General features: G+C 44.3%; 1 protein-coding gene across 1 annotated transcript in view; it reads left to right on the top strand.

Moving 5' to 3' along the window:
* LOC139469616 (U3 small nucleolar RNA-associated protein 6 homolog) overlaps window positions 1-27,107 on the top strand; it is a 172,842-nt gene that overhangs the window by 133,738 nt on the left and 11,997 nt on the right. The window contains exon 17 of the mRNA XM_071251836.1: window positions 301-486. Coding sequence (XP_071107937.1) covers window positions 301-486 — 186 coding nt within the window. The remainder of the gene's footprint in view (window positions 1-300; window positions 487-27,107) is intronic.

The following is a 27,107-nucleotide window of genomic DNA, read 5'->3' as shown; positions in this document are numbered from 1 at the left end:
CTAATGTGGTATATAAATGGTATATCATCCAGGTAATATACACAGCTAGGGCATCCCCATGATATACAGTAAACTACGGTTATAACGAACTCAAAGGGACCACTTATTTTAATTTGTTATAACCATAGTTCGTTATAAGCATATGTACAGCATACATACGGCAAATGGACGGGTCCAAGAAATAGTTTGTTATATCCGTCAGTTCGTTGTAAGCGTGTTGGTTATGAACATAGTTTACTGTACAAGTAATACAACCTTATTCGGTAGATAATGGTATATGGTGTGTTCCTCTGCCTGTAGGTGGAGCTGCTGCTGACCTCGACACAGATGGGGCAGGTGGAGGAGGTCCTGAAACAAGCCACGGACACCTACCCGAGGTCGGCTGGTTTGTGGGCCTTGCACCTGCAGGTGCTGATAGACAGACAGGAGAAACTGCACACCCTCCTGAAGGTGTTCAAGTCAGCCCGCGGAGCCCTCAAGGAAAAGGTAGGCATGAGTTCTCCCGGCTGTTTCTACTCTGTTGAACTAATCTCTGGCACACAAGTGTCTATTATATATACAGAACGGGATTTTCATGAAAATCTGCATCCGTAACAAGGAATAGCGGTCTGGTGATGTGGATCAACTTTTGTGTGGTACATGCTCCAGTGTGCTAGAACATCAGTCGCTATATAACACACACTCCAATCAACTGTTATATAACACACACTCCAGTGTGCTGTAACATCTGTCGCTATATAACACACACTCCAATCAACTGTTATATAACACACACTCCAGTGTGCTGGAACATCTGTCGCTATATAACACACAATCCAATCAACTGTTATATAACACACACTCCAATCAACTGTTATATAACACACGCTCCAGTGTGCTGGAACATCAGTCGCTATATAACACACACTCCAATCAACTGTTATATAACACACACTCCAGTGTGCTGTAACATCTGTCGCTATATAACACACACTCCAATCAACTGTTATATAACACACACTCCAGTGTGCTGGAACATCAGTCCCTATATAACACACACTCCAATCAACTGTTATATAACACACGCTCCAGTGTGCTGGAACATCAGTCGCTATATAACACACACTCCAATCAACTGTTATATAACACACACTCCAGTGTGCTGTAACATCTGTCGCTATATAACACACACTCCAATCAACTGTTATATAACACACACTCCAGTGTGCTGGAACATCAGTCCCTATATAACACACACTCCAATCAACTGTTATATAACACACACTCCAGTGTGCTGGAACATCTGTCGCTATATAACACACACTCCAATCAACTGTTATATAACACACACTCCAGTGTGCTGAAACATCAGTCGCTATATAACACACACTCCAGTGTGCTGAAACATCAGTCGCTATATAACACACACTCCAATCAACTGTTATATAACACACACACACCAATAAACTGTTATGTAACATGCTTTAATCAACTGTTATATAGCATGCTCCAACCAACTGTTATATAACATATGCTCCAATCAACTATTTTGTAACATATGCTTCAGTGTGCTGGAACATCAGTCCCTATATAACACACACTCCAATCAACTGTTATATAACACACGCTCCAGTGTGCTGGAACATCAGTCGCTATATAACACACACTCCAATCAACTGTTATATAACACACACTCCAGTGTGCTGTAACATCTGTCGCTATATAACACACACTCCAATCAACTGTTATATAACACACACTCCAGTGTGCTGGAACATCAGTCCCTATATAACACACACTCCAATCAACTGTTATATAACACACACTCCAGTGTGCTGGAACATCTTTCGCTATATAACACACACTCCAATCAACTCTTATATAACACACACTCCAGTGTGCTGAAACATCAGTCGCTATATAACACACGCTCCAGTGTGCTGAAACATCAGTCGCTATATAACACACACTCCAATCAACTGTTATATAACACACACACACCAATAAACTGTTATGTAACATGCTTTAATCAACTGTTATATAGCATGCTCCAACCAACTGTTATATAACATATGCTCCAATCAACTATTTTGTAACATATGCTTCAGTGTGCTGGAACATCAACTGTTATATAACATATGCTCCAGTGTGTTGCAACATCAACTGTTATATAACATACACTCCAACTGATGTAACAACCGATTCAATTACATGAAACAGTAACCAACTAATCACAGATGAAATTGCTTGAGAGCGCAGTAAGCACTCGATGTAAATAGCTCGATAAGATCAGTAAACTAATATGATGATTTCTAGTTTTGTAATATTCACACAATCTTTTGCTCTTTTAGATATTGAACCAATTTAAGGGAATGTTTTAGTACTTTGATTATTGAAATGTTAGGGAAGTATTCTGACTCGGGACGTTCTACATGCTATGATATGAGTATCTGATGGTGTACTGACGTGCGTGTCGGCGTTGTGGCTGATGTCTGACTGTGACCGTACGCTGATGTCCTTTGCATGTCTCTAACGATAGTCGTTGAACGTCAGTGATTGACACATGAGAAATGCACCATGTAGGTGATATTGATCTCATCTGATTAGTCCTTTATCTGTCTGTTTGATGATTGGTCTCGAGGATACTAGCGATGTAAAGACTATTATCTGTCAAGATCCCTGGTCTGAACTCCAGGAGGCACTATTTCCCTGGCTCCATCAGAAGGACCTGTCTTTGTCATGCAATGAATTATAAGTCGTATATTTTCTCTACGTTTATTGATATTACGGGTGAGACATCCAATGCAATTAAAGACAGCAGTACATAAACACTCAATCATCAAATGACCGACCAGAATAAACATGGTCCAGGCTAGCGAGAGGGGCAGCCAGTTTGTTCTGGTATGTTCAGGACAATGCGCTGGCAGGACTGTGCTTAGAGACCTTAGAGACGAGTGTGTGCTTCAGGAAGTGACCTCACACAACGTTTCTCCCACCAGGTGGCAGCACCATCAATGACATCGCTCACTAAGAGGCATCAATGAAACTTAGTATTCCAACATCGTGGTTAAGATGTGTCTCGATATATTGTTATTTTCTTTCAAAACACAGATGTATTTTCATTGTGTCTTTTGATGTGGCCATATTGGTCTGCCGTCTTTTGATATTCAACAAAAGTTCCTTTTTATGATGCAGGCTTATTTTTTTTTGAAAGATTGGTCGGGCTGGTTTCATGTAGGATTTTCAATATTGATCAGTAAAGATCATTTCTTTTAAGGCTGATAGTGTTTTGTTACCAATATTGCATTGTGTTTTGGTTAAGGTGATCAGTTGGGATAGTTCAAAGCGTTCAACACATTCACTCTCAGAGGAGGAGACATCATGGCTGACAATATATTGAAAAGCGAATGGGAGTGCATGGTGCAATTTCCTTTGTTTAAACATTTTTGTAATGGCATTCAAAGGCTGGAAATATTTCAGACATCTCACTGCTTACAGTTGCTTTTCTTGATAAGTATCTTCAATCACACATCGGAAAAATGTTCCATTATGCTTGGAGAAGTAGATACCTCGTTAGTTAAATATTTAGTTTGATCATTAATCTTCCGAACAATTTCAATTTATTTAGGGGGTTTCACATTCTGTTAGCAAGGCGAGCACACTATGAAACATCTCCAGACTGAGGTCATGTCTGTCTCACAATTGTGAGACTTCATGCACACACACACAGAAAAAGACTGATAACCTTTGTTATGTAACAGTGTCGATAAACGTTATGTGTTTTGATATTTGAGGGTTTTATATGACACTGTTGGTTCCAAATGAAATTTCTGGTCTGAGAATACATATAATATTCATCTCCTGCATAAGTTAGTTGCCATGGGCAGTGTCGTCATCGGACATGTAATACACTTGCGTCTGTTCTCAGACATACCAATCTGTTGGCCATTCAACCAGAAACTTTTTTTAAACTTCTATCATAAAGGGCAGGGCATTATGACGACACTTGTTCTTTCTGAAGATTGTCCCATGTCTTTGTGTGAGTAGTGATTAGACTTTGTTCATTTCAACTCTTGGATCATCTTCTCAAGGCAAGGGAGTTAACTGACTATTAAAGTCCAATTTCAACCCTTGCTGAACTAGGCTGCACTTCCTGGGCTCGATCTTAGCGCCACCAATGATTATTACAAATTGTGTCCCTTCTATGCCACTCCTATTGACCATTTCGATTTTGCTGCGCGATTGTGATTGGACTATGCACAGACTTGTTAGTCCAGGCAAAATGTAACTCCATAATACCAGCCTAGTTCGGCAAGGGTGATAACAGCTCTTTTAAAGTCAGTTAACTCACTTGCCTCGGGAAGATGCACTTGCATGTACTGGGCAACTTTGAATGTGTTGGTAAAATATGTTAAAAAGACTGAGGTGTGTCTCCAATATTTGGACATGATCAAGTCTTTATGCTGAACTGACTCTCTTGGGAGATGTAGATAAATACAACACATACATATCATCCTTGCTCTAGCTTAGATATTCATGGTCTTTGTCACTCGTTTGAAAGAAAAGTATTCCTTCCAACAGACATGTGACATTTGCAGCAGGCCGAGGAGTCTCATCATGCCTCATGCTTGGGGTGTAATCTGTCGTATTTCACACGATGTAACATGTATTGTTACACATTCAGGGGCCACGGGTGGCCCAGTCATCTAAGGCGCCGCGATTCGCTGTGCAGAGTTGCTTCTCTTGGGCACGCCAGAAACCTATGATTGTGGGTTCGAATCCCGGTTCGCCCCGATTATGTTTCTAGGTTTGTCAGCACCATACCTGTGCTCGTGGGTTTCACCGAAGTGGTAAACGCCTGAAACCTGCATCACTTCGGGCTTTTTGTCCCACATTAAGCTGACACGCCGCGATAAAAATGTAATAGTGTTAAAAGTGACGTTTAACCCAACTCACTCACTCACTCACTGCTACACATTCAGATAGTTATCGTACATGAGGTAAGTCATGCTGAGGCTAGTGTTGCCACTTTCAGCACCAGAAGACAAGATCACTGATCCAGCATTAGAAATTGGCACTAGTCCTGTAGTCCTTGCCAAACTGTTCAATAGTTAAGGTGTCATAAGGACTAGTAGAAATTTGCTTTTTTAAGGGTTTGCTATATGTTATCATTATAAGGACAAGTGAACTAACTATGTTAGTTTCTACCACTGCGATCTGGAGGCTGCTCAAAGACTGATATGATTAGACTGGTATCTTGTCTATCTCTGTCGTCAGGTTGTGTGTGGTGTGTTACTGCTGCCATGAGATACCAGCACCCATCTGTCATGTGCCGGCGGGACAGCTGGTCATCATCCAGCAATAGTCACGTCTCTAAGCTCCTAGAGACGGCATCAGTCCACCTCACACCAGTCCCGGGAGGCCGATATGTTTCATATCCATTGATTCTTACTCTGCTTTGTACAAATCTTTGCAAGAATTTCTTAGGTGATAAAAAGATTTATTCCATGGGCCATTTGTGTGCTATTACTGTTGATATTTAATATGCAGCTTTTTGTGAGTGTAACTTGGAGTTAGTGTTAGCGCCGGTCCTTCGTGAATGTCCATGTGTACTTTCTTAGGCAGGGGGTAAATACCATGTGCGAAGCTCCTCTGATTGGTATCCCATTCATTGTGTTCACGTCCATCCATCTAGCTTCAACTTGTGGCATAGCCAGTCTCAAGTGTCACCTGTGTTGACTAAGTCAACATACACTAGTAATATGTATGCTAAGATTGTGTGCATATAAATATTATCCTATCACTATAAATATGGCTGTATAGGGGTGTAAGGCCAGCGCTCTGCAGCCATTGAAAGCCTCTGGGTGCTGGCCCTGTATATCATGTCAATATAGAAGGGCACGAATTGTCTGCTGGAGCAATCAAATAGAAGGGTAGTCGACGCCGAATACGTCGTTCCTGATCACTCATAAATGTAAACTTTTGCTTTTGATTCCTTTGAGTGGAGGAGAATAATAGACAGAAATTTGTATTAATGCAAGTCGTGCAGACTCTTTCTGACCAGGCAGGCAAATACGGCATGTCTTACAGTGCGTTTCGCTGTCTCGAAACTGAGCGTTGGGCTGAGCGGGCAGCGATAAAGACGCGCCTCAATCTGATCAGGGAGGACTTAACTCTGCTTTATACGCACCAAGCGCTTAACTGAAAGGGCTAGGAAACAGCCATGAAACGGTTGTCTGTAAATTGATCGGTGTATTTATTAGTGTTGAACAGAGTGCTCACTTGGTCCTCCACTCTGGGCCACTTTCACTGTGATATCTTCCACCAAGTGATCGGTGTCAATGCTCGGCTAATCAGTAGGAAGTGGACGACACTAAATGTTTGCATTCCAACAACGTACACGAAGTCGATTATCACAAACAAAGATATGGTCGTGTCATCTTGACATATATATGATATTTGAAGAGTTTATGGGTTCCATTACTGTCAGGGAAGGTCATATGTCTATATTAACCTTGTGTTGGGTGTGAGGGTGGGTGGACATATAGGCAATAATGAATCGCTGGACCATCGTTAATATAGTAAACTGTGGCCTTTGTTATATCCTCTCATGGTGTAAATGTTGGTAGAACTAGAACAGGGAATGCTTTATGATCTTAGTTTCTGTTTGGATCATTTTTATAACTAAACATTTGGCTATTAAATATTTATATTTATCATACATCATCTGTGGAGGTCATTGTCTGTGTGACAGTTTCATAACGTTGTACCACTGCCGTGTGGGAAATAGAAAACAAGTCAGACTTTTTACAACAGAATACAAAGCAAAAACTGTTCTCCCACATAGCTGTGTAGAAAACCATATTGTTAATGTCAGCTAAGATGGCAAAAAACAGTAATATGTCTAACCTTATACCATGGTCAAGTCATAACAAGTGTGTGTCATAAGATATACCCTGGTTAATAACAAGTGTCAGGAATATGATATACGCTAGTTAATAACAAGTGCTGGTCATATGATATACCCATGTTAATACCAAGTGCCTGTCATATGATATACCCTGGTTAATACCAAGTGTCAGGCATATGATATACGCTAGTTAATAACAACTGTCAAGCATATGATATACCCCGGTTAATAACACGTGTCAGGCATATGATATACCCTGGTAAATAACAAGTGTCAGGAATATGATATACCCTGGTTAATAACAAGTGTCAGGAATATGATACACCCTGGTTAATAACAAGTGTCAGGCACATGATATACCCTGGTAAATAACAAGTGTCAGGAATATCATACACCCTGGTTAATAACAAGTGTCGGACATATGATATACCCTGGTAAATAACAAATGTCAGGTATATGATACACCCTGGTTAATAACAAGTGTCAGGAATATGATGTACAGTGGTTAATAACAAGTTTTAGGCATATGATATACCCTGGTTAATAACAAGTGCTGGTCATAATATATACCCTGGTTAATAACAAGTGTCAGGCATATGATAAAGTCTAGTTTATAACAAGTTTTAGGCATATGATATCCCCTAGGTAATAACAAGTGCTGGGCATAGTATATACCCTGGTTAAAAACAAGTGCTTGGCATAATATATACCCTGATTAATAACAAGTGCTTGGCATAATATATACCCTGGTTAATAACAAGTGTCAGACATATGATATACCCTTAAGTTAAAAAGAAGTGTCAGGCATATGATAAAGTCTAGTTTATAACAAGTTTTAGGCATATGATATCCCCTAGGTAATAACAAGTTCCCAGTATGATTTGGTCTGGTTAATAACAAGTGCCAAAGAGGATATATAGATGGTTTACGTTGACATTTATCAACACAAGATATGATTTACCCCAGCATACATCATTGGGAGATTTGGGGCCAGGACAAGGATGTTGTAAGCCTGCTATTTCATTGCTAGCATCGCCTCTCCACATTCCTGTGATTGTGTCTGGTGCTTGTGTCTTTGTGTCGTCACATATGGCTTTGTGTCGCACCGTCTGTGTCAACAATGGCCTCCTTCATTCCCTGTCTCCAGCCAGCCTCTCTAATCTATGTGGACAAGACACTATTTACCAAGCAAATTTTTCAGCTCAGCTCTCAAAACAAATACTTGAAACTGCTTTCAATCTCTCAGTGTGAAAATCAGCAAATTTATTACTTTTTTCATCACGGATGTTTGCAGGAGTGTTGTCTTCCCAGTCGTATTGGTACCTGTGTCAGATCCCGCAACAAAAAGTGATGTCATTGTTTTCCTTTTTCATTTGGTTCATCAGGTTGTTTCCGGGATGACTACAAATCAACCACCACTGCCAGAAACAAATTGGTGAATTTACTGTTGTTTTGCTAAATTGTTAAGTTAATCTTACACCCCTAGGTCAAATAGCAGACTTGATGTTGATGTTCGTGGTGATGGAGTCCACACACATCCCGGGAGCCAGAGTCGTGACTCTCACACTGCCTCCACCAGGACTTGTTCACCAACATCGGGGAAATGTTTGTTCTCGGCAAGTGTCGAAATCAGAAACAACAATTAGGCCGCTGTCGACTTGTGGTCATCTCATGTTGCGGTAGTTTCCGTATTTGCGGAACACAAACAAGTGCTGCGGAGGTCACTTCGAACCTTCCTGACACAGAAATATGGCACGGAGCTGTGTGGTTTATTCTTAGCCCTGACATCATGTCCTGTGCCACTCCTGTAGTGCACAAACTCCCGGGGGACTGGGTTAGAGTTGGTCTCCAGCACTGAACTGAAATTCACCAGGAGACTAATTTGGAATGGGTGGTCAGTGTCTTTGTATTGTCAGATTGTGCGTTATCATACCTAATGGCATGGATCATTTTCAGAATTTGGTTTGTTTGGTCCAATCTGCCACCGTGATATGGCTGGAATGTTAGAGACTGTGGCGGCATACATATCTCCATCAGTCAGTTGCTACTGCCAAACTGAGGGTTCCACTGACCCAGACCAGTTGCTTCTCCTGAAGGACCACATTGTATCACTTTTAGGAGGGTCGTGTGAGTGAGTATGGGTTTATGCCGCTCTTAGCAATATTGCAGCAATATCACGGCGGGGGACACCAGAAATGGGCTTCATACATTGTACCCATGTCGGGAATCGAACCCTTGTCTTCGGCGTGACAAGCGAACGCTTTGACCACTAGGCTACCCGACCGCCCTCACTTTTAGGGGGACATTGTCTTACCAATAGGGGGACTTTGCCTCACCAATAGGAGGACAATGCCTCACCTATAGGGGACTTTGCCTCACCAATAGGGGAACTTTGCCTCACTAATAGGGGACTTTGCCTCACCAATAGGGGAACTTTGCCTCACCAATAGGGGGACTTTGCCTCACCAATAGGGGGACTTTGCCTCACCAAAAGGGGGACTTTGCCTCACCAATAGGGGGACAATGCCTCACCAATAGGGGGACTTTGCCTCACCAATAGGGGAACTTTGCCTCACCAATAGGGGGACTTTGCCTCACCAGTAGGGGACTTTGCCTCACCAATAGGGGGACTTTGCCTCACCAATAGGGGGACTTTGCCTCACCAATAGGGGGACAATGCCTCACCAATAGGGGACTTTGCCTCACCAATAGGGGACTTTGCCACACCAAAAGGGGAACTTTGCCTCACCATTCGGGGATTTTGCCTCACCAATAGGGGACTTTGCCTCACATATAGCGAAGACATTTCCAGAACATCTTCAGCAGAGAATGTCTGATTTCAATCACATCTTCACTTCATGTCTCAACACTCTCTACACTGCCTGATGGTTTGCTGTTACTGATAGGTGGGAGGCAGTGCTGTAGATAATCTTTTACAGTTATTAGTACGGCTCTCATTAACATGTCTCATAAATACCACTCTATGATAACAATAAATTGTTGTGTTTGTGTATTGTATATGTGTGCAGCTATCAATATTTATTCAGTCAGAGCACAGGGCTGTGTTTGGTGTTAGCGCGAAGCTTCTTTCACAAGCAAGGAAAGTCCTTGAGGTATACCAGCCACAGCTTGAGTCAGCCACTCATGATTTACTTCAGTGCTGATGTTGGTCTGGGAGATATTTCCTCAGGGAAGCAGTGCCGGATTTACTTAATCATCTTGGTAATGTATGTGAAGCTCTAGCTAGATATCCACCATCATATTGTTATAAACACTCTTCCAACCAATCACCCAACCGTCCACCAAACCAATCAACCATCCACCAGCAATCAGAGAGAGAGTTGGTTTTTTTACGTGCCCCTTCCAACTTTAGGAGTATTTCGCACACAGGCCCACCAGGCCATTTAGTGCTTTAACCGAGGAGGGTATGTCCGAAAAGAACGGGCAACCTGGGGTGCTTCAGGGTTGATTATATAATTTTGGGGAAATTTGTAATTTTGAAGAATGCCGACCAACAATCACCCAACTATCTACCTTATCAACCTACCATGATCACCAAATAAAACACTACAAACAACCACCATCCACCCACCCAACCAATCATCAAACCAACCACCTCTACAAACAACCCAATATCCTACAATCCTACCAGTCATCCATTCACTCAACCACCCACCTGCCCATTCACTCAACTACCCATCTAAACCCACCTGTCCACCACCCGTCCCAACCCACCTGTCCACCACCCATCCCAACCCACCTGTCCACCACCCATCCCCAGTCCTGACCCGGCTGTTCTCGTGTGCCATCATACCCTGGTCATCCACCCTTCTCCAGATGCTTCAGCAAGGAGGCCAGATGACTGACTCCACTGTTCCGGAGCCTGTTTGCTGGCACTGTTTGACAGTTGGGGGGGACAGCATGTCATGTTTACTTCCCACTCTGTGTATTAATACAATCAATTCACCTCCACATTCTGAACTTGTGTAACCTTGAAAAGCAGTGTATTTGCCTTCCATAACCATGGAAGCCAATGGCCATGGGCATTTGTGCTTTCCAAGTCAACAGAACGCTGTCAGCAAATCGCCATACATGTCAAATTCATGTTTTTCATGGTTAGCTCGCCTGCCGGAGGCCTGACGCTTGGTGTTTCTATGGTGGGGTTTCTCGCCCCTGTTGTGGACACAGGCTGCGTACAGGACAGGGGAGTTTTGACAGACCATGGAGGTCACTTCCAACCATTCTGAGGTCATGAGGGTCAACAGCAGGCTGTGATCGTGTTTGATCTCTAATTGATGAGGAAATGTTTGTGCTTGCTGTGTTGTTGTTCTGATTGTAGTGTGTGTTATGTCAGTTACCTATAACAATCAATTAGTGACTTGACGAAAAGGGACACTTTGTCTCTTTCTACAATTCCCAGAGAAATACAACATTAACATGTAATTATTTTAACGATCTAAGTCTCATCCAGTCTATGCAGCAATACTGTCGGCAACAGGGCCTTGAGAAACTGAAGAAACTTTTCCCAATTTTACAATTTAGTTTATTTCATTTGTTAAAAACCAGGAAATATTTTTATGAAATCTTATGGACAAACAAATTACCAAGAATGAACACTTTCCAAAGTGGGAATTCCTGCTGAGGAGGGAGATCTGCGAAGCAGATCATAAACATTACATTATGCCATTTAGGTGAACAAATCAATGTACATTTCAGTGATTTCAATGTCAAATATCACATCATATTCTCCCTACAACTTCCCGTCTTTATATAATGGGATATGTGGACAGTGACGTGTAGCCATTGCTCAAATGATAAAGAAACGATTTTATAGACCCCATCTGGTCTAATACGGAAAACTGGCTTCTCAATAAAGGGAAAATAAACATTCATATTTCAAAAGAAAACATTTTACTCAGGATACCTTACAAAACAATAATCCTGTGAACACCATAATCATGGTGCTGATAAAACTTTCAACACAAAATGCCAACTGTCCAGGAATCCAATGGGAGCTTACTCAATACCCTCTCACTTACAAAATATTTTGCGAATTTAAATTATGATATGGGATATTTCAACAGGTACTGGTCAAGCCGTCATTTACTTTTCTCTTTACAATTACTATATGTCTAAAATGCGCAACTGTGAAATGAAAATGCAACATAAATATGAATTTAAAAGGAAAAGTTCATAGCTTGCTCTCTCATGATTGCATATAGGGAGTGTTCAGATCATGTGGCTCAGTTGTTTAAGGTGCTGTAAATCACTGTGCAGAATTGCCTCCCTTGGGCATGACAGGAATCTATGAACATTTTCAGTCCTGATTCACCCTGATAATGTGTCTGGGGTCATCAGCACTATTCTCATGCTTGTGGGTCTCACCAAAGTGGTTAACGTTAGAACCTGCATCACTTTGGGCTTTCCTCCCACATCAAGCTGACACACTGTGACTTGGCAGGAACACTGTTCACAGCAGAGACTCTCACTCCGATCAGGGTTTGTGACACTAATAACCCAGGGGTTGAAGTATTCTTTTGCTTCTCTGAAGACGCGTGGTCAGTCTGCATGCCTTAATACTTCACACAGTTAGATTGTAGATACCCATTACATCTGCATCTCTACAGGATTAGAACTCACTCACTCACTAGGTATTGAATTTGAAAACTGTTTTTACATGGAATTTGAAAGTAAATACCAGTAAATAATATAAATGAGAGTGGGTGTTTGGGTATATGTGGTACCACAATGGGGGCGGTCGGGTAGCCTAGTGGTTAAGCGTTCGCTCGTCATGCCGAAGACCCGGGTTCGATACCCGACATGGGTACAATCTGTGAAGCCCATTTCTGGTGTACCCCGCCGTGATATTGCTGGAATATTGCTAAAAGCGGCGTAAAAGCATACTCACTCACTCACTCGTACCACGATGGACTGCAGATATAATCTGACATGTACACTACGAAATAAGTTTCTTTCTTTCTTTAAATTCAAAGAAAATGAAATATTTACAACATCACAGCAATGGAGCTTATACTTTGTGTAGATGAAAGTGTTTATAAGGGCTTTTAGTCACCATCGTTTGCTCTCAATTCATGCCGTTGTTGATGTAGTGAAAATAAAATAACTTTCATCTCAGCGACTGCATTGCTAAATACGATGATACTTGACATGATTGTTTGCGACTCTAACAATGTTCTTTAAAGTTTAAACAATATCACAACGAGATCATACAGCCCTCTCACATCAAACAGACCACATTACACAGCCAATTAACAGCCACTCTCCCTCGACCCAGATTCCACTACGTATCAGATGCCTCTCACTATCCTACTTCACCTAACACAAAAATATAAATGATGACAAAAAAAGACAGTTCCATTTTCGGCGGAGAATCTGTTACGATTTTACGATCTAACAATCACTATGGGTGGCATGATATCAAACTTTTAAGGGCAAATTCTGCAGCCATTATTTTACAGAATGGCACTAAGTGACTGGACATTTATTGTGAGTGGAGAGCTATGATTTTGTAACAGACAGGATGTTTTTTCTGACATTGCTTTAGAACATCTCCTGGGTGAATCACGACACACTTTATTCTACCAGGGAACAGTTCTAAACCCGAGAGCAGATTTCTTTTTTACCCAACATCTTCAGGAACAAATTATTGTTTTCAACTTAATCCCACCAGAGGTTACCAGATAAGTACTCCTGCTTTCATTTCAACTGGAAGTGTTCGATCGGTCATCATTTTGGTAATTAGGCTTCAATAAATTCCTTATTGGATGTTCATCCCAAACTGTAGGATTTCAGTAAAACCGAAAAGGACCCATGTCTATGGTCCCCTGTAGGTACAAGGGACAGTAACATGGTGGGAAGAGGGGGGTCTGGTTGTGATTTGTTTGTTTTTTTGTTTTTTAACGCCGCAACTCAGCAATATTCCAGCTATGTGATGGCGGTCTGTAAATAATCAAGTCTGAACCAGACAATCCAGTGATTGACGTCATTAGAATCGATCCACGCAATTGGGATTGATGGCATGCATCAACCAAGTCAGTGAGCCTGACCAACGGATCCCGTTGGTCGTCTCTTACGACAAGCAAAGTCTCCTAGTACAACAAGCATAGTCGCCTCTTACAATAAGCATAGTCTTCCTTATGACAAGCATAGTTGCCTCTTACAACGAGCATAGTCTCCTTTTATGTCTGGTTGTGAGATTAGAGGGACCTGGAATTTAAAAAAAATAATAATGTTTCTGGTTTTATGTGTGTATTGTTTTAAACTCATTACCATGTTCATCATCAGAATACATGTTCACTTTGTATGACAGACAGAAACTGTATTATTATCTGAATGGATATGATCTCAACTTGGTTTTGTATGGCAACCAACATAAATATAAAGAAACTGACACAAGCATTCTTTAATCTGTGCATAATTTTATTTTGTTTTCAGACAGATTTAAACTACCATAATTTGACTTGTTACTATTCCTTTCCAGCACACACTGACTATATCATTGTATTCCTGGACTCCATGGCATGGAGAAAGCTGACCATGTTATCCGGAGAGGCATTCATATAAGCCCACAAAGCTTGTTTGCCATTCCATGAGAATAAACATGTTTAAACTATACATGTTCTCTGGCTGTCCTGAAAAATGTGTCTACTCGAAGAAGTAATTGAATTATATATTCACCGATGCCACCCCCACCCCCACACCCACACCCACCCCCACCCTTTCCCTCACACCCACCCTATCCCTCACCACCACCACCACCACCACCACCACCACCCACACCCACACCCACACCCACACCCACACCCAACCTCTCCCTCACACCCACCCTCCCCCTTACCACCACCCACACCCACACCCACCCTCTCCCTCACACCCACACTATCCCTCACCACCACCACCACCACCACCACCACCCACACCCACACCCACACCCACACCCACCCTCTCCCTCACACCCACACTATCCCTCACCACCACCACCACCACCACCACCACCCACACCCACACCCACCCTCTCCCTCACACCCACACCCACACCCACACCCACACCCACCCTCTCCCTCACACCCACACTATCCCTCACCACCACCACCACCACCACCACCCACACCCACACCCACCCTCTCCCTCACACCCACACCCACACCCACACCCACCCTCTCCCTCACACCCACACCCACACCCACACCCACACCCACCCTCTCCCTCACACCCACACTATCCCTCACCACCCACACCCACACCCACCCTCTCCCTCACACCCACACCCACACCCACACCCACACCCACACCCACCCTCTCCCTCACACCCACACCCACACTCACACCCACACCCACCCTCTCCCTCACACCCACACTATCCCTCACCACCCACACCCACACCCACCCTCTCCCTCACACCCACACCCACACCCACACCCACCCTCACACCCACACCCACACCCACACCCACCCTCTCCCTCACACCCACACTATCCCTCACCACCACCACCCACACACACCACACCCACCACACCCATAGTCCACCAGAATATCAGCTAGTCAGTCCCAGGTATGAATTTCAGTCCTTTAAAGTATATATAGCATCTTATACAAACACTCATCCCTGTAGGAGTCTGGTGTTGTTGATAGGTCCAGCTCTGGCTATTCACTGATACAATCACCTACTCTTCAATCTAATTAAAATCATACCTTAGTTCTTGCTACTGCTAAACAAAGATCTGAAGACATCCCATTACGGGTCACGTCAGAACGACCTTTCATCCGACCAATCAGAGCGTCGCTTACCAAATTATGAAAGAGACAGTCGGAATGTGATTTCTAATCATGCAACCTCGAAAATTTTAATGTGGGGTATTCCGAACGATAGTTATGGGTTTAACGACTGAATCCTTACAATCTAGACCATTTATTAGTCATTCCAAAATGTTTTTTGTTCAGGTTTCAAATTTGTAATCGAGAATTTGTCAAAATATGTTTCGAAGCGTAATCACCAATTAAAAATTAGTGCCGTAAAGCACGAGAAAGCTGCCCTCTGATTGGTCATTCCACTGGTCGGTCAAAGTTCGCGCAAGGTCGGTCTGACGTGACCCGTAATGGGATGTCCTCAGATCTTTGTTTAGCCGTAGCGAGAACTAAGATCTGATTTTAATGAGATTGACCTACTCTTGGGCTTGACATTTGTATCACTTTAATCCATGATAAATTCATGTAATACTTTCTATATAAAACAAGATAACCTTTTCTTCCTACAACCTTGGATCGGCTTGAGGAGTCCTTAAATGATACATTGTTGCAGGCAATACTCTTGTGTCATGTACTTGGCTTTAGGTGTTGACATTTGTTGACATTTTACTTTCTTTTTATTTAGACAATAAATTGTAGAAATTCTTTTCTTTCAATGCAACATTTGGGTACAGTTTCAAGGACCTTTCTCAACCTTTTTGATTTAAGTATGATGATTAAAGTTTGATGAAGATGCTAGTAGCTGTATCAAAACATTGCATGAAGAAATTGAAATGCAATTGGAATCTAACGACAGTCCCTTGTTCATTAAGATATCACAGCAAAAATGATTTCATGACTCATGATTTTGAATAAAATAATATTAAGAATATCAACATTAATTTATCAATCAGAATATAATTTTTAAGTCAATCCTTCTATTTTTTCGGTTGAATTTCCCTTGCTCATGATATGGGAGACTAGTAATGGCGTAAAATCAATACAAAATAGTGGTAATTTTTAAATCAAACTTCTTGGCTGCCAAAATTGCAACTAAAATAATTGGACCAATGTCTTTCCTGTTGAACCTAATGGAGGAGAGAGAACACATTCTTGATAAAAATATGATTCTAAGAAATGACATGTTTGATATTAACATACAAGAATCTAATTTTCTCAGTTTCTCTCATCTACTCCCTCACTCACTCACTCCCTAACTCACTCACACACTCATTCACCCACCCTCTCACTCACTCACTCAATCACGCACGCACGCAAGCTCTCACTCACTCACTCACACACACTCACACATTCACACATTCAATCACTCAGCTAAAGGTGTCTACCTCCACACACCCACTGGGCTGCACATTATTGAGGTGACATTTTCTCCAGCCCCCATGTGGAACTCCCTCCCCACCGTGACAGTCCCGTCCTCAGCAGCATCACGCTGCTCCCTCCCCACAGTGACAGTCCCTCCTTCAGCAGCATCACGTCGCTGCCTGCCCATCCCGATATTCCCATCCACAGCAGCATCAAGCCACTCCCTCCCCACCATGACAGTCCCATCCTCGGCAGCATCACACCACTCCCTCCCCACCGTGACAGTCTCATCCTCGGCAGCATCACGCCGCTCCCTCCCCACCGCGAGAGTCCCTTCTTCAACAGCATCACACTGCTCCCTCCCCACCACGACAGTCCCATCCTCGGCAGCATCACGCCGCTCCCTCCCCACCGTGACAGTCTCATCCTCGGCAGCATCACGTCGCTCCCTCCCCACCACGACAGTCCCATCCTCAGCAGCTTCACACCGCTCCCTCCCCACAGCGAAAGTCCCATCTTCGGCAGCATCATGCCGCTCCCTCCCCACCACGACAGTCCCATCCTCGGCAGCATCACGCTGCTCCCTCCCCACCGTGACAGTCTCATCCTCGGCAGCATCACGTCGCTCCCTCCCCACCACGACAGTCCCATCCTCAGCAGCTTCACACCAATCCCTCCTCGCCATGACAGTCCCATCCTCAGCAGCTTCACACCGCTCCCTCCCCACCACGACAGTCCCATCCTCAGCAGCATCACGCCGCTCCCTCCCCACCGCGACAGTCCCTTCTTCAGCAGCATCACACCGCTGCCTCCCCACCCTGACAGTCCCATCCTCGGCAGCATCACGCCGCTCCCTCCCCACTGTGACAGTCCCTTCTTCGGCAGCATCATACCGCTCCCTCCCCACCGCGACAGTCCCATCCTCAGCAGCATCATGCATCTCCCTCCCCACCGCGACAGTCCCTTCTTCAGCAGCATCACGCTGCTCCCTCCCCACCGTGACAGTCCCATCCTCAGCAGCATCACACCGCTCCCTCCCCACCGTGACAGTCCCTTCCTCGGCAGCATCACGCCGCTCCCTCCCCACCATGACAGTCCCTTCTTCAGCAGCATCACGCCGCTCCCTCCCCACCGTGACAGTCCCATCCTCAGCAGCATCACACCGCTCCCTCCCCACCACAACAATCCCATCTTCGGCAGCATCACACCGCTCCTTCCCTACCGCGACAGTCCCTTCTTCAGCAGCATCACGCCGCTCCCTCCCCACCGTGACAGTCCCATCCTTGGCAGCATCACACCACTCCCTCCCCACCACGACAGTCCCATCCTCAACAGCATCACACCACTCCCTCCCCACCGTGACAGTCCCATCTTCGGCAGCATCACGCCGCTCCCTCCCCACCGTGACAGTCCCATCCTCAGCAGCTTCACACCGCTCCCTCCCCGCCATGACAGTCCCATCCTCAGCAGCTTCACACCGCTCCCTCCCCACCACGACAGTCCCATCCTCAGCAGCATCACGCCGCTCCCTCCCCACCGCGACAGTCCCTTCTTCAGCAGCATCACACCGCTGCCTCCCCACCATGACAGTCCCTTCCTCGGCAGCATCACGCCGCTCCCTCCCCACCGTGACTGTCCCTTCCTCGGCAGCATCACGCCGCTGCCTCCCCACCATGACAGTCCCTTCCTCGGCAGCATCACGCCGCTGCCTCCCCATCGCGACAGTCCCATCCTCAGCAGCATCACGCCGCTCCCTCCCCACCGTGACAGTCCCATCCTCGGCAGCATCAAGCCGCTGCCTCCCCACCGTGACAGTCCCATCCTCAGCAGCATCACGCCGCTCCCTCCCCACCGTGACAGTCCCATCTTCGGCGGCATCACACCGCTCCCTCCCCACCGCGACAGTCCCATCCTCAGCAGCATCACGCCGCTCCCTCCCCACCGTGACAGTCCCATCCTCAGCAGCATCACGCCGCTCCCTCCCCAACGCCACAGTCCCATCCTCAGCAGCATCACGCCACTCCCTCCCCACCGAGACAGTCCCATCCTTGGCAGCATCACGCCGCTCCCTCCCCACCATGACAGTCCCATCTTTGGCAGCATCACGCCGCTCCCTCCCCGCCGTGACAGTCCCATCTTTGGCAGCATCACACCACTCCCTCCCCACCGTGACAGTCCCATCTTCGGCAGCATCACGCTGCTCCCTCCCCACCGTGACAGTCCCATCTTCGGCAGCATCACGCCGCTCCCTCCCCACCGTGACAGTCCCATCCTCGGCAGCATCACGCTGCTCCCTCCCCACCGTGACAGTCCCATCCTCGGCAGCATCATGCCGCTCCCTCCCCACCGTGACAGTCCCATCTTTGGCAGCATCACGCCGCTCCCTCCCCACCATGACAGTCCCATCCTTGGCAGCATCACGCTGCTCCCTCCCCACCGTGACTGTCCCATCCTCGGCAGCATCACGCCGCTTCCTCCCCACCGTGACAGTCCCATCTTTGGCAGCATCACGCCGCTCCCTCCCCACCGTGACAGTCCCATCCTCGGCAGCATCACACCGCTCCCTCCCCACCGCGCCAGTCCCATCCTCGGCAGCATCACGCCGCTGCCTCCCCACTGCGACAGTCCCATCTTCAGCAGCATCATGTCGCTGCCTGCCCATCCCGATATTCCCATCCTCAACAGCATCGCGCTGCTCCCTCCCCACCGTGACAGTCCCATCCTCGGCAGCATCATGCCTCTCCCTCCCCACCGCGACAGTCCCTTCTTCAGCAGCATCACAGCGCTGCCTCCCCACCATGACAGTCCCTTCTTCAGCAGCATCACGTCGCTGCCTGCCCATCCAGATATTCCCATCCTCGACAGCATCGCGCTGCTCCCTCCCCACCGTGACAATCCCATCCTCAGCAGCATCTCACCGCTCCCTCCCCACCGCGACAGTCCCATCCTCAGCAGCATCACGCCGCTGCCTCCCCACCGCGACAGTCCCTTCTTCAGCAGCATCACGTCGCTACCTGCCCATCCGGATATTCCCATCCTCGACAGCATCGCGCTGCTCCCTCCCCACCGTGACAATCCCATCCTCAGCAGCATCTCACCGCTCCCTCCCCACCGCGACAGTCCCATCCTCAGCAGCATCACGCCGCTGCCTCCTCACCGCGACAGTCCCTTCTTCAGCAGCATCACGTCGCTACCTGCCCATCCGGATATTCCCATCCTCAACAGCATCGCGCCCCACCGTGACAGTCCCATCCTCGGCAGCCTCGGCCGTTCCCTCCCCACCACGAAAGGCCCATCTTCTGCAGTCCCATCCTCGGACAGCATCACACCGCTCCCTCCCCACCGCAACAGTCCTCTCCTCGGCAGCATCGCTCCACACCTGAGACACACCTGGACAGCTGCAGGTGAGGTGCCTCGTTAGTTAACAGTTCCCAGCGCAATCAGTACCTGTCGCCAGGTGACTGTGTGGTTTGTGGAGACACATCACAACATCAAGTTTATGGGGGGTCAGGGGTCATGGCCCTTTGATTGACACATGCTATAATTCGATGTGACAAGAACTAAGCAGTCTATGTCCGGGAGGAATAGCACAGAATAATCTGGTAGTGGCTGAGAGATTAGGGCCAGGCTAATTTATATAGCTTGTCCTCACAGCCCAGCCAGATACTCACTGATGTATTGATGGGTGGGCATGTGGATGGTTGGGTGGATGTGTCGATGGTTGGGTGGGCGGATGTGTCGATGAGTGGATGTGTACATGTAGATGGTTGGGTGGGTGGATGTGTCGATGGTTGGGTTGGTGTGTCGATGGTTGGGTGGGGGGATGTGTAGATAAGTGGATGTGTACATGTAGATGGTTGGGTGGGCGGATGTGTAGATGGTTGGGTGGGTGTGTCGATGATTGGGTGGGGGGATGTGTAGATGAGTGGATGTGTGCATGTAGATGGTTGGGTGGGTGTGTCGATAGTTGGGTGGGTGTGTCGATGGTTGGGTGGGCGGATGTGTAGATGGTTGGGTGGTACATTTAAGGTACATTTTCTTAACACCTAATGGGCCTGCTTGTACCAAGGTTAGGTCTTCAGCAACCCATGCTTGTCGTTGAGGCAAATGACAGGGTCAGGTGGTCAGGCTCCCTGACTTGGTTGATGCATATCATATTTCGATTGCATGGATTGATGCTCATGATGTCAATCACTGGACTGTCCGGTCCAGACTTGATTATTTACAGACCGCAGCCATATAGCTGGTATATTGCTGAGTGCTGTGTTAAACAACAACAACAAACAAACAAACAAAACAAACAAACAAATTGGGACTGCTTGGACCAAGGTACATGTGCTGGATGGACAGTTTGGGCCAGGTTCAGATACCAGTGGCTAGGCACTACTCAATATTCTAGTAAGATTCATCGTTCAAGGATTCTCTTTGATGTGTCCAGCCAATAACGCAGTCTCAGGAGAAATCAATCCGATCACTTTCTTTTGCCGATATCCTTTTATCATATATTAAAGAATGATATCGTCCTTTTGGTTACAATTATTGTGGAAACTTTCCACCACTACAAGTCAGTTAATCTCTTACGTGTGCAGGGCCTGTCGCTGCTGTGATTAGAGAAAGTGTCAAATTACCGCTGTCGCTGGGCCCGGCCTGCTGTCAATCACACCAAAATACCCAGCAGCGGCAGACTAGATTCATACACTTCTTTTAATTTTGATCTTCTCAGAAGCCATTTGAATTATGGAGGGTGTATGTATGCAAAGTATGAGATCTATCAGTTAGCAAAAGGAGCTCTGAGCCTTGGGAGGGACAGGAATTCAGACGTTTGATTCTGGAAGGACTGGAATTCAGACGTTTGATTTGAAAATGCCTTGAATGCATGTTTGACTTTGAAAGGCCTCGACTGCATGTTTGACTTGAAATGGACTTGAATACATGTTTGACTTGAAATGGCATGGAAATGAGAGGAAGCGCCTTCAAAAGGCACACAGAAATGACTGTTTAAGATATCAAACCTGGACATTACATCTGCATGTTTTGATATTATAAAACTAACACTCGATTACTGGTCACCCTTGACTACAGCAGGCTCGTCTTCATGCGGCTGTATGTTCTTGTAGCTGATTATATATACTACTCAAAAGAAGTAAAGGACCAATGGATTCTTTCATGACAGATTAACTTTAGTAATATGAAAGAATCAGGTGGTCTTTTAATGTCTTAAAAAGTCCTGACATTTTGTGACAGACGTTTGCATGGTAGGGCCGGGACGAGTCCAAATTTACTACCCAGATACCCGACCCCTATTACCCGGCCCTACCTGGGTACCCACTGCAAGTCTCAAGAGTAGGGAACAAAATGTCCAATTGGTCATTGTTTAACTGCGGCCCTGGCTAAAACTATTTAGATGCATGCATCAAACAATCAGATCATGCATTCACTAGTACTGAAGTTGACTGAAGCTTTATCTTTACTCAAACATCTACAGGTCAAAAGGAACGTATGCATCGTCAGAAAGAAATGCAAACATTAGCGAGTGTAACCACTGAGCTATAGTGAGTTTTTGTCATTAAACAATATATCACGTGACTAGCCATGGGTCCGGGTAGTCCTGTGGGTACCCGGGTCCTACGCAGGACCCACCCGAGTATCCCGTCCCAACCCTAGTAGGTAGGCATCATGTAATAGGCTTGGCCTTGCCTCATTTCGTGTTATGAGACAAAAAGTTGAAACTGACAAAAACAAGAAACTGATTTGATATTTTTTGCCTGTTGGTTTTCATTTGTTTCCCATGACTTTGTTGTGATGTGGAGTGTGATTGATAGATCTCCCCCGGGAGTGCGGTGTGACATAACAGCCCCTCACATGACCTGACCCCGTGACCTGACCCCGTGACAGGGCCTCTCCCACCAGTAGCAACGAGGAACACTACCTGATAATAACAACAAATTTGACCATAAAAAGTGTGTTAGATGTATCAAGTGGTTGTTACGTGTTTGTATTCCCTGCTCGTGTGTAGCAGAGTATGTTTGCAGCTTGCTTCCAGCGTGTAGTATATGCGTCGTTTCACGGCGGCAGAACCCTGACGTCACGCCTTCCCCTCTCACACCTGTCTCCAGCAAATGTTCCGCAATCGGTTGTCTTGTTTGCTTACCTTGCGGAACCCCAGCTCTGTTGTTTTACACATAAAACATTGATTACTTTGTGTTCCAAGTTGTAGTTACAGCGGCATGTCAAATTAAGCTGCGTTTGACTTTACAATTTGTTACCTGTCTCAGTGCCGCCATTTACCACTGGTCTGAGAGTGGCAGACAGGTCTGTGTCGGAGTTGGCAATTGACTGAATATCATGAAGTGTCGCTGACATACTCCTCCACTGGAGGGATGCTGTTGATTCATTTTTTATGTTAGTGATTAATTCTCTACAACCAATCGATTATCAGAATGTTTCGTTTTGTATTTCTTGTATTTTGAACCTGTGGGTAGAATAGGTCTCCAAGAATGAAGTCTGGTCCAAACTCGGTTATTTAAAATGTTCACTCATCGACCCACCCACCCACCCACTCACTCACTCACTCACTCTTGTATTAAAGTTATAGACATTTCATTGAAATAGGCAGTAATTCTGATTCACTTACGCTTCAGGCAAATATCAGTGACTAATATTTGTGTTTTCGCTGCTTGAATGAATCAGATCTACTGCAGGTTTCTAAGTCAGTGACAGACATTTCAATTGTGTTTTAAGATACATTGTTGTATGCCGACATTCATATGATGACATCACACGTCATGCCCGCAGTCATGTCACAAGGCCAAATCCCATTCACTATGTGAGATGTCGCCATGTGTCTGGGGGAAAGGGCAAATAGCTGAGGCAATTTTTATATATTAGAAGAGTGTGACTTTTTTGTCTTCTCTTTTTTTAAATATATTTTTCATATATTTTTTATTTTCCAAAGGCTGATATGTTACATTTAATATACAATGGATGACACATGTCTTTTTAACAAATAAAACAGCTTGAAATGGACAGCAGACATTAGATTAGGCTATATGGCAGTAGACACACATTATGATACTTCATAAATATTATAAAATGTTATCTGCAAGTGGTTTCCATTTCTATAAGTTATGATGTATGTTTCTTGTAATTGCTACAGATTTTTTTACTTTGCATACAGATGATAGATAGTCTATGCAGCATTCAAAAGATGGTTTGATGCTTTTAATATTTGATATAGGAATATGTCTTTTTGCTAACAGTAATATGTGATGATGTAATTTCATATTTTCTTGAAATTACGAATATGAAATCCCAAGAAATTTCAAGCAAATATGAAATTACAGTAATATGTGATGATGTAATTTCATATTTTCTTGGGCCCGTGAAGATCCGGGGTAGAATAGATCTTCAGCAACCCATGCTTGCCGTAAAAGTCGACTATGCCTGTCGTAAGAGGCGACTAACAGGATCAGGTGGTCAGGCTCGCTGACCTGGTTGATGCATGTCATCGATCCCAATTGCGTGGATCGATGCTCATGTTGTCAATTACTGGATTGTCTGGTCCAGACTCGATTACTTACAGATCGCCGTCATATACCTGGAATATTGCTGAGTGCGGCTTAAACAACAAACAAATCATATTTTCTCCTATCAGCAAACCAGAATGGAAAATGCAGTAACATGAAACCTGTCTTGAAGGTTCTCATGCAGTTGCTGTTCCAGTACTCTCCAGAAACCATTGATATCATCCCATTCAATATAAACATGGAATATACTTTCGCTTGAAGATTTACAAAAAGAGCAAATATCATCAGCAAGTTACATTTTACACAATTGTCCTTTTGTGTAAATAATCGTATGATTTAATTTACACTAGAATTCTGTTAATTTTGTGTCTCTTGTAAATTTCTGTATTGATTAACTATATATAGAAGAGTGTGACTTCCACAATCTGACTTGCTGAGAGGTGAGCTGAGACAAAGACTAATCATGAAGTTTTGCCAGAATTTGATGACAAATAGTCACTTGCCATTCCTGTCATTGTTTACTGTAGCAAGTCACACATCCTCCTGTAGTATGAGTCAGGAGTAGGTGTAAGGGGTATTTATGTCATTGGAAACCAAGGGTCGTCCAGGCCAGGGACGTCAAGGGCAGGGACCGCCATACAACATGGCTCCTTGTGTTGGTCATCACCCTGAATATTCGATAATAGGAGCTCGCAGATTGATTATTAATTGATTTTTTTGGATCGGACTTGCTTTATTTATTACATATATTAGTAGTCAATAATTGTTTTGAATGTCCAGATGAATTATTTAACCGAATATTAGATCAATGGTTCCATAATTTATCCCATGATTTCTATCTGCCCATGTTGCAGAATAGTCGCTCTGATTGGGATGGGCCTTAGATTTGACAATCCGTTATGGATATTTAAATGATGTCATCATTAATGACATGATGCAACAACTGCTAAAATCTGCAACAAATCAGTTAAAGATCTGAATCTGAGCACTGGTCACACAAGAAGCAGTCCATTTAGATCAATGTCTGGCTCTTCTGAACCAAAGTTTCTGTTGGCTTTTAGATAGTGTAGGTTGTCAAGTCAATACTTCATCTGAAACTTAATACCCCAGAAATATCTAAACATCTCAGGAATGTAGTCACATGGGATTTATTTCATCTTTCAAGTCACAGGAATGTATTCACATGTGATTAGTTTCAACTCTCAAATCACAGGAATATATTCACATGTGATTTGTTTCATCTCTCAAATAACAGGAATATATTCACATGTGATTTATATCATCTCAAATCACAGGAATGTATTCACATGTGATTTGTCTCATCTCTCAAATCACAGGAATGTATTCACATGTGATTAGTTTCAACTCTCAAATCACAGGAATATATTCACATGTGATTTGTTTCATCTCTCAAATCACAGGAATGTATTCACATGTGATTTGTTTCATCTCTCAAAACACAGGAATATATTCACATGTGATTTGTTTCATCTCTCAAATCACAGGAATATATTCACATGTGATTTGTTTCATCTCTCAAATCACAGGAATGTATTCACATGTGATTTGTTTCATCTCTCAAGTCTCAGGAATGTATTCACATGTGATTTGTCTCATCTCAAATCACCTATATGTATTCACATGTGATTTGTTTCATCTTTCAAGTCACAGGAATGTATTCACATGTGATTTGTTTCATCTTTCAAAACACAGGAATGTATTCACATGTGATTTGTCTCATATCTCAAGTCTCAGGAATATATTCACATGTGATTTGTTTCATCTCTCAAATCACAGGAATGTATTCACATGTGATTTGTTTCATCTCTCAAATAACAGGAATATATTCACATGTGATTTGTTTCATCTCTCAAATAACAGGAATATATTCACATGTGATTTATATCATCTCAAATAACAGGAATGTATTCACATGTGATTTGTCTCATATCTCAAATCACAGGAATGTATTCACATGTGATTAGTTTCAACTCTCAAATCACAGGAATATATTCACATGTGATTTGTTTCATCTCTCAAATCACAGGAATGTATTCACATGTGATTTGTTTCATCTCTCAAAACACAGGAATGTGTTCATTGTGATTTGTTTCATCTCTCAAGTCTCAGGAATGTATTCACATGGGATTTATATCATCTCAAATCACAGGAATATATTCACATGTGATTCATATCATCTCAAATCACAGGAATATGTTCACATGTGATTTGTCTCACATCTCAAGTCACAGGAATATGTTCACATGTGAGGTTTGTCTCATTTCTCAAATCTTGGAATATGCTCACACATTTCTCATCTCAATAACACATCAGTAAAGAAATATTGATTTATTTGCAAAGCCCTCAGAATATGTTAAGATGGAGAGACCAGGACAAGGGCTTGTGATTCATTCAAGCAGTGGATGGTTTCATGGCTCCCTGTGTGACTGGGACATTATGAGAAGCAGCGTGAGACTGGCTCTCTTGTCATCGGCAGCAGTAAGCCAGAGGCCCGGGGACTGATTTTATGAGGGCTTTATTGACTTTTTGCTCCCCTTCGATTTGAGTGACTCCAGGTTGTGATCAAAGATATATATATGAATTGCACCAGCATTTTCTTTGTT

Source organism: Haliotis cracherodii, unplaced genomic scaffold (genome assembly GCF_022045235.1).
Source record: "Haliotis cracherodii isolate W230 unplaced genomic scaffold, xgHalCrac1.p SCAF_2, whole genome shotgun sequence".
Classification (NCBI taxonomy): Eukaryota; Metazoa; Mollusca; class Gastropoda; order Lepetellida; family Haliotidae; genus Haliotis; species Haliotis cracherodii.
The sequence above is the reverse complement of the archived record's forward strand: the minus strand, read 5'-3'. Positions and strand labels throughout refer to the sequence as shown.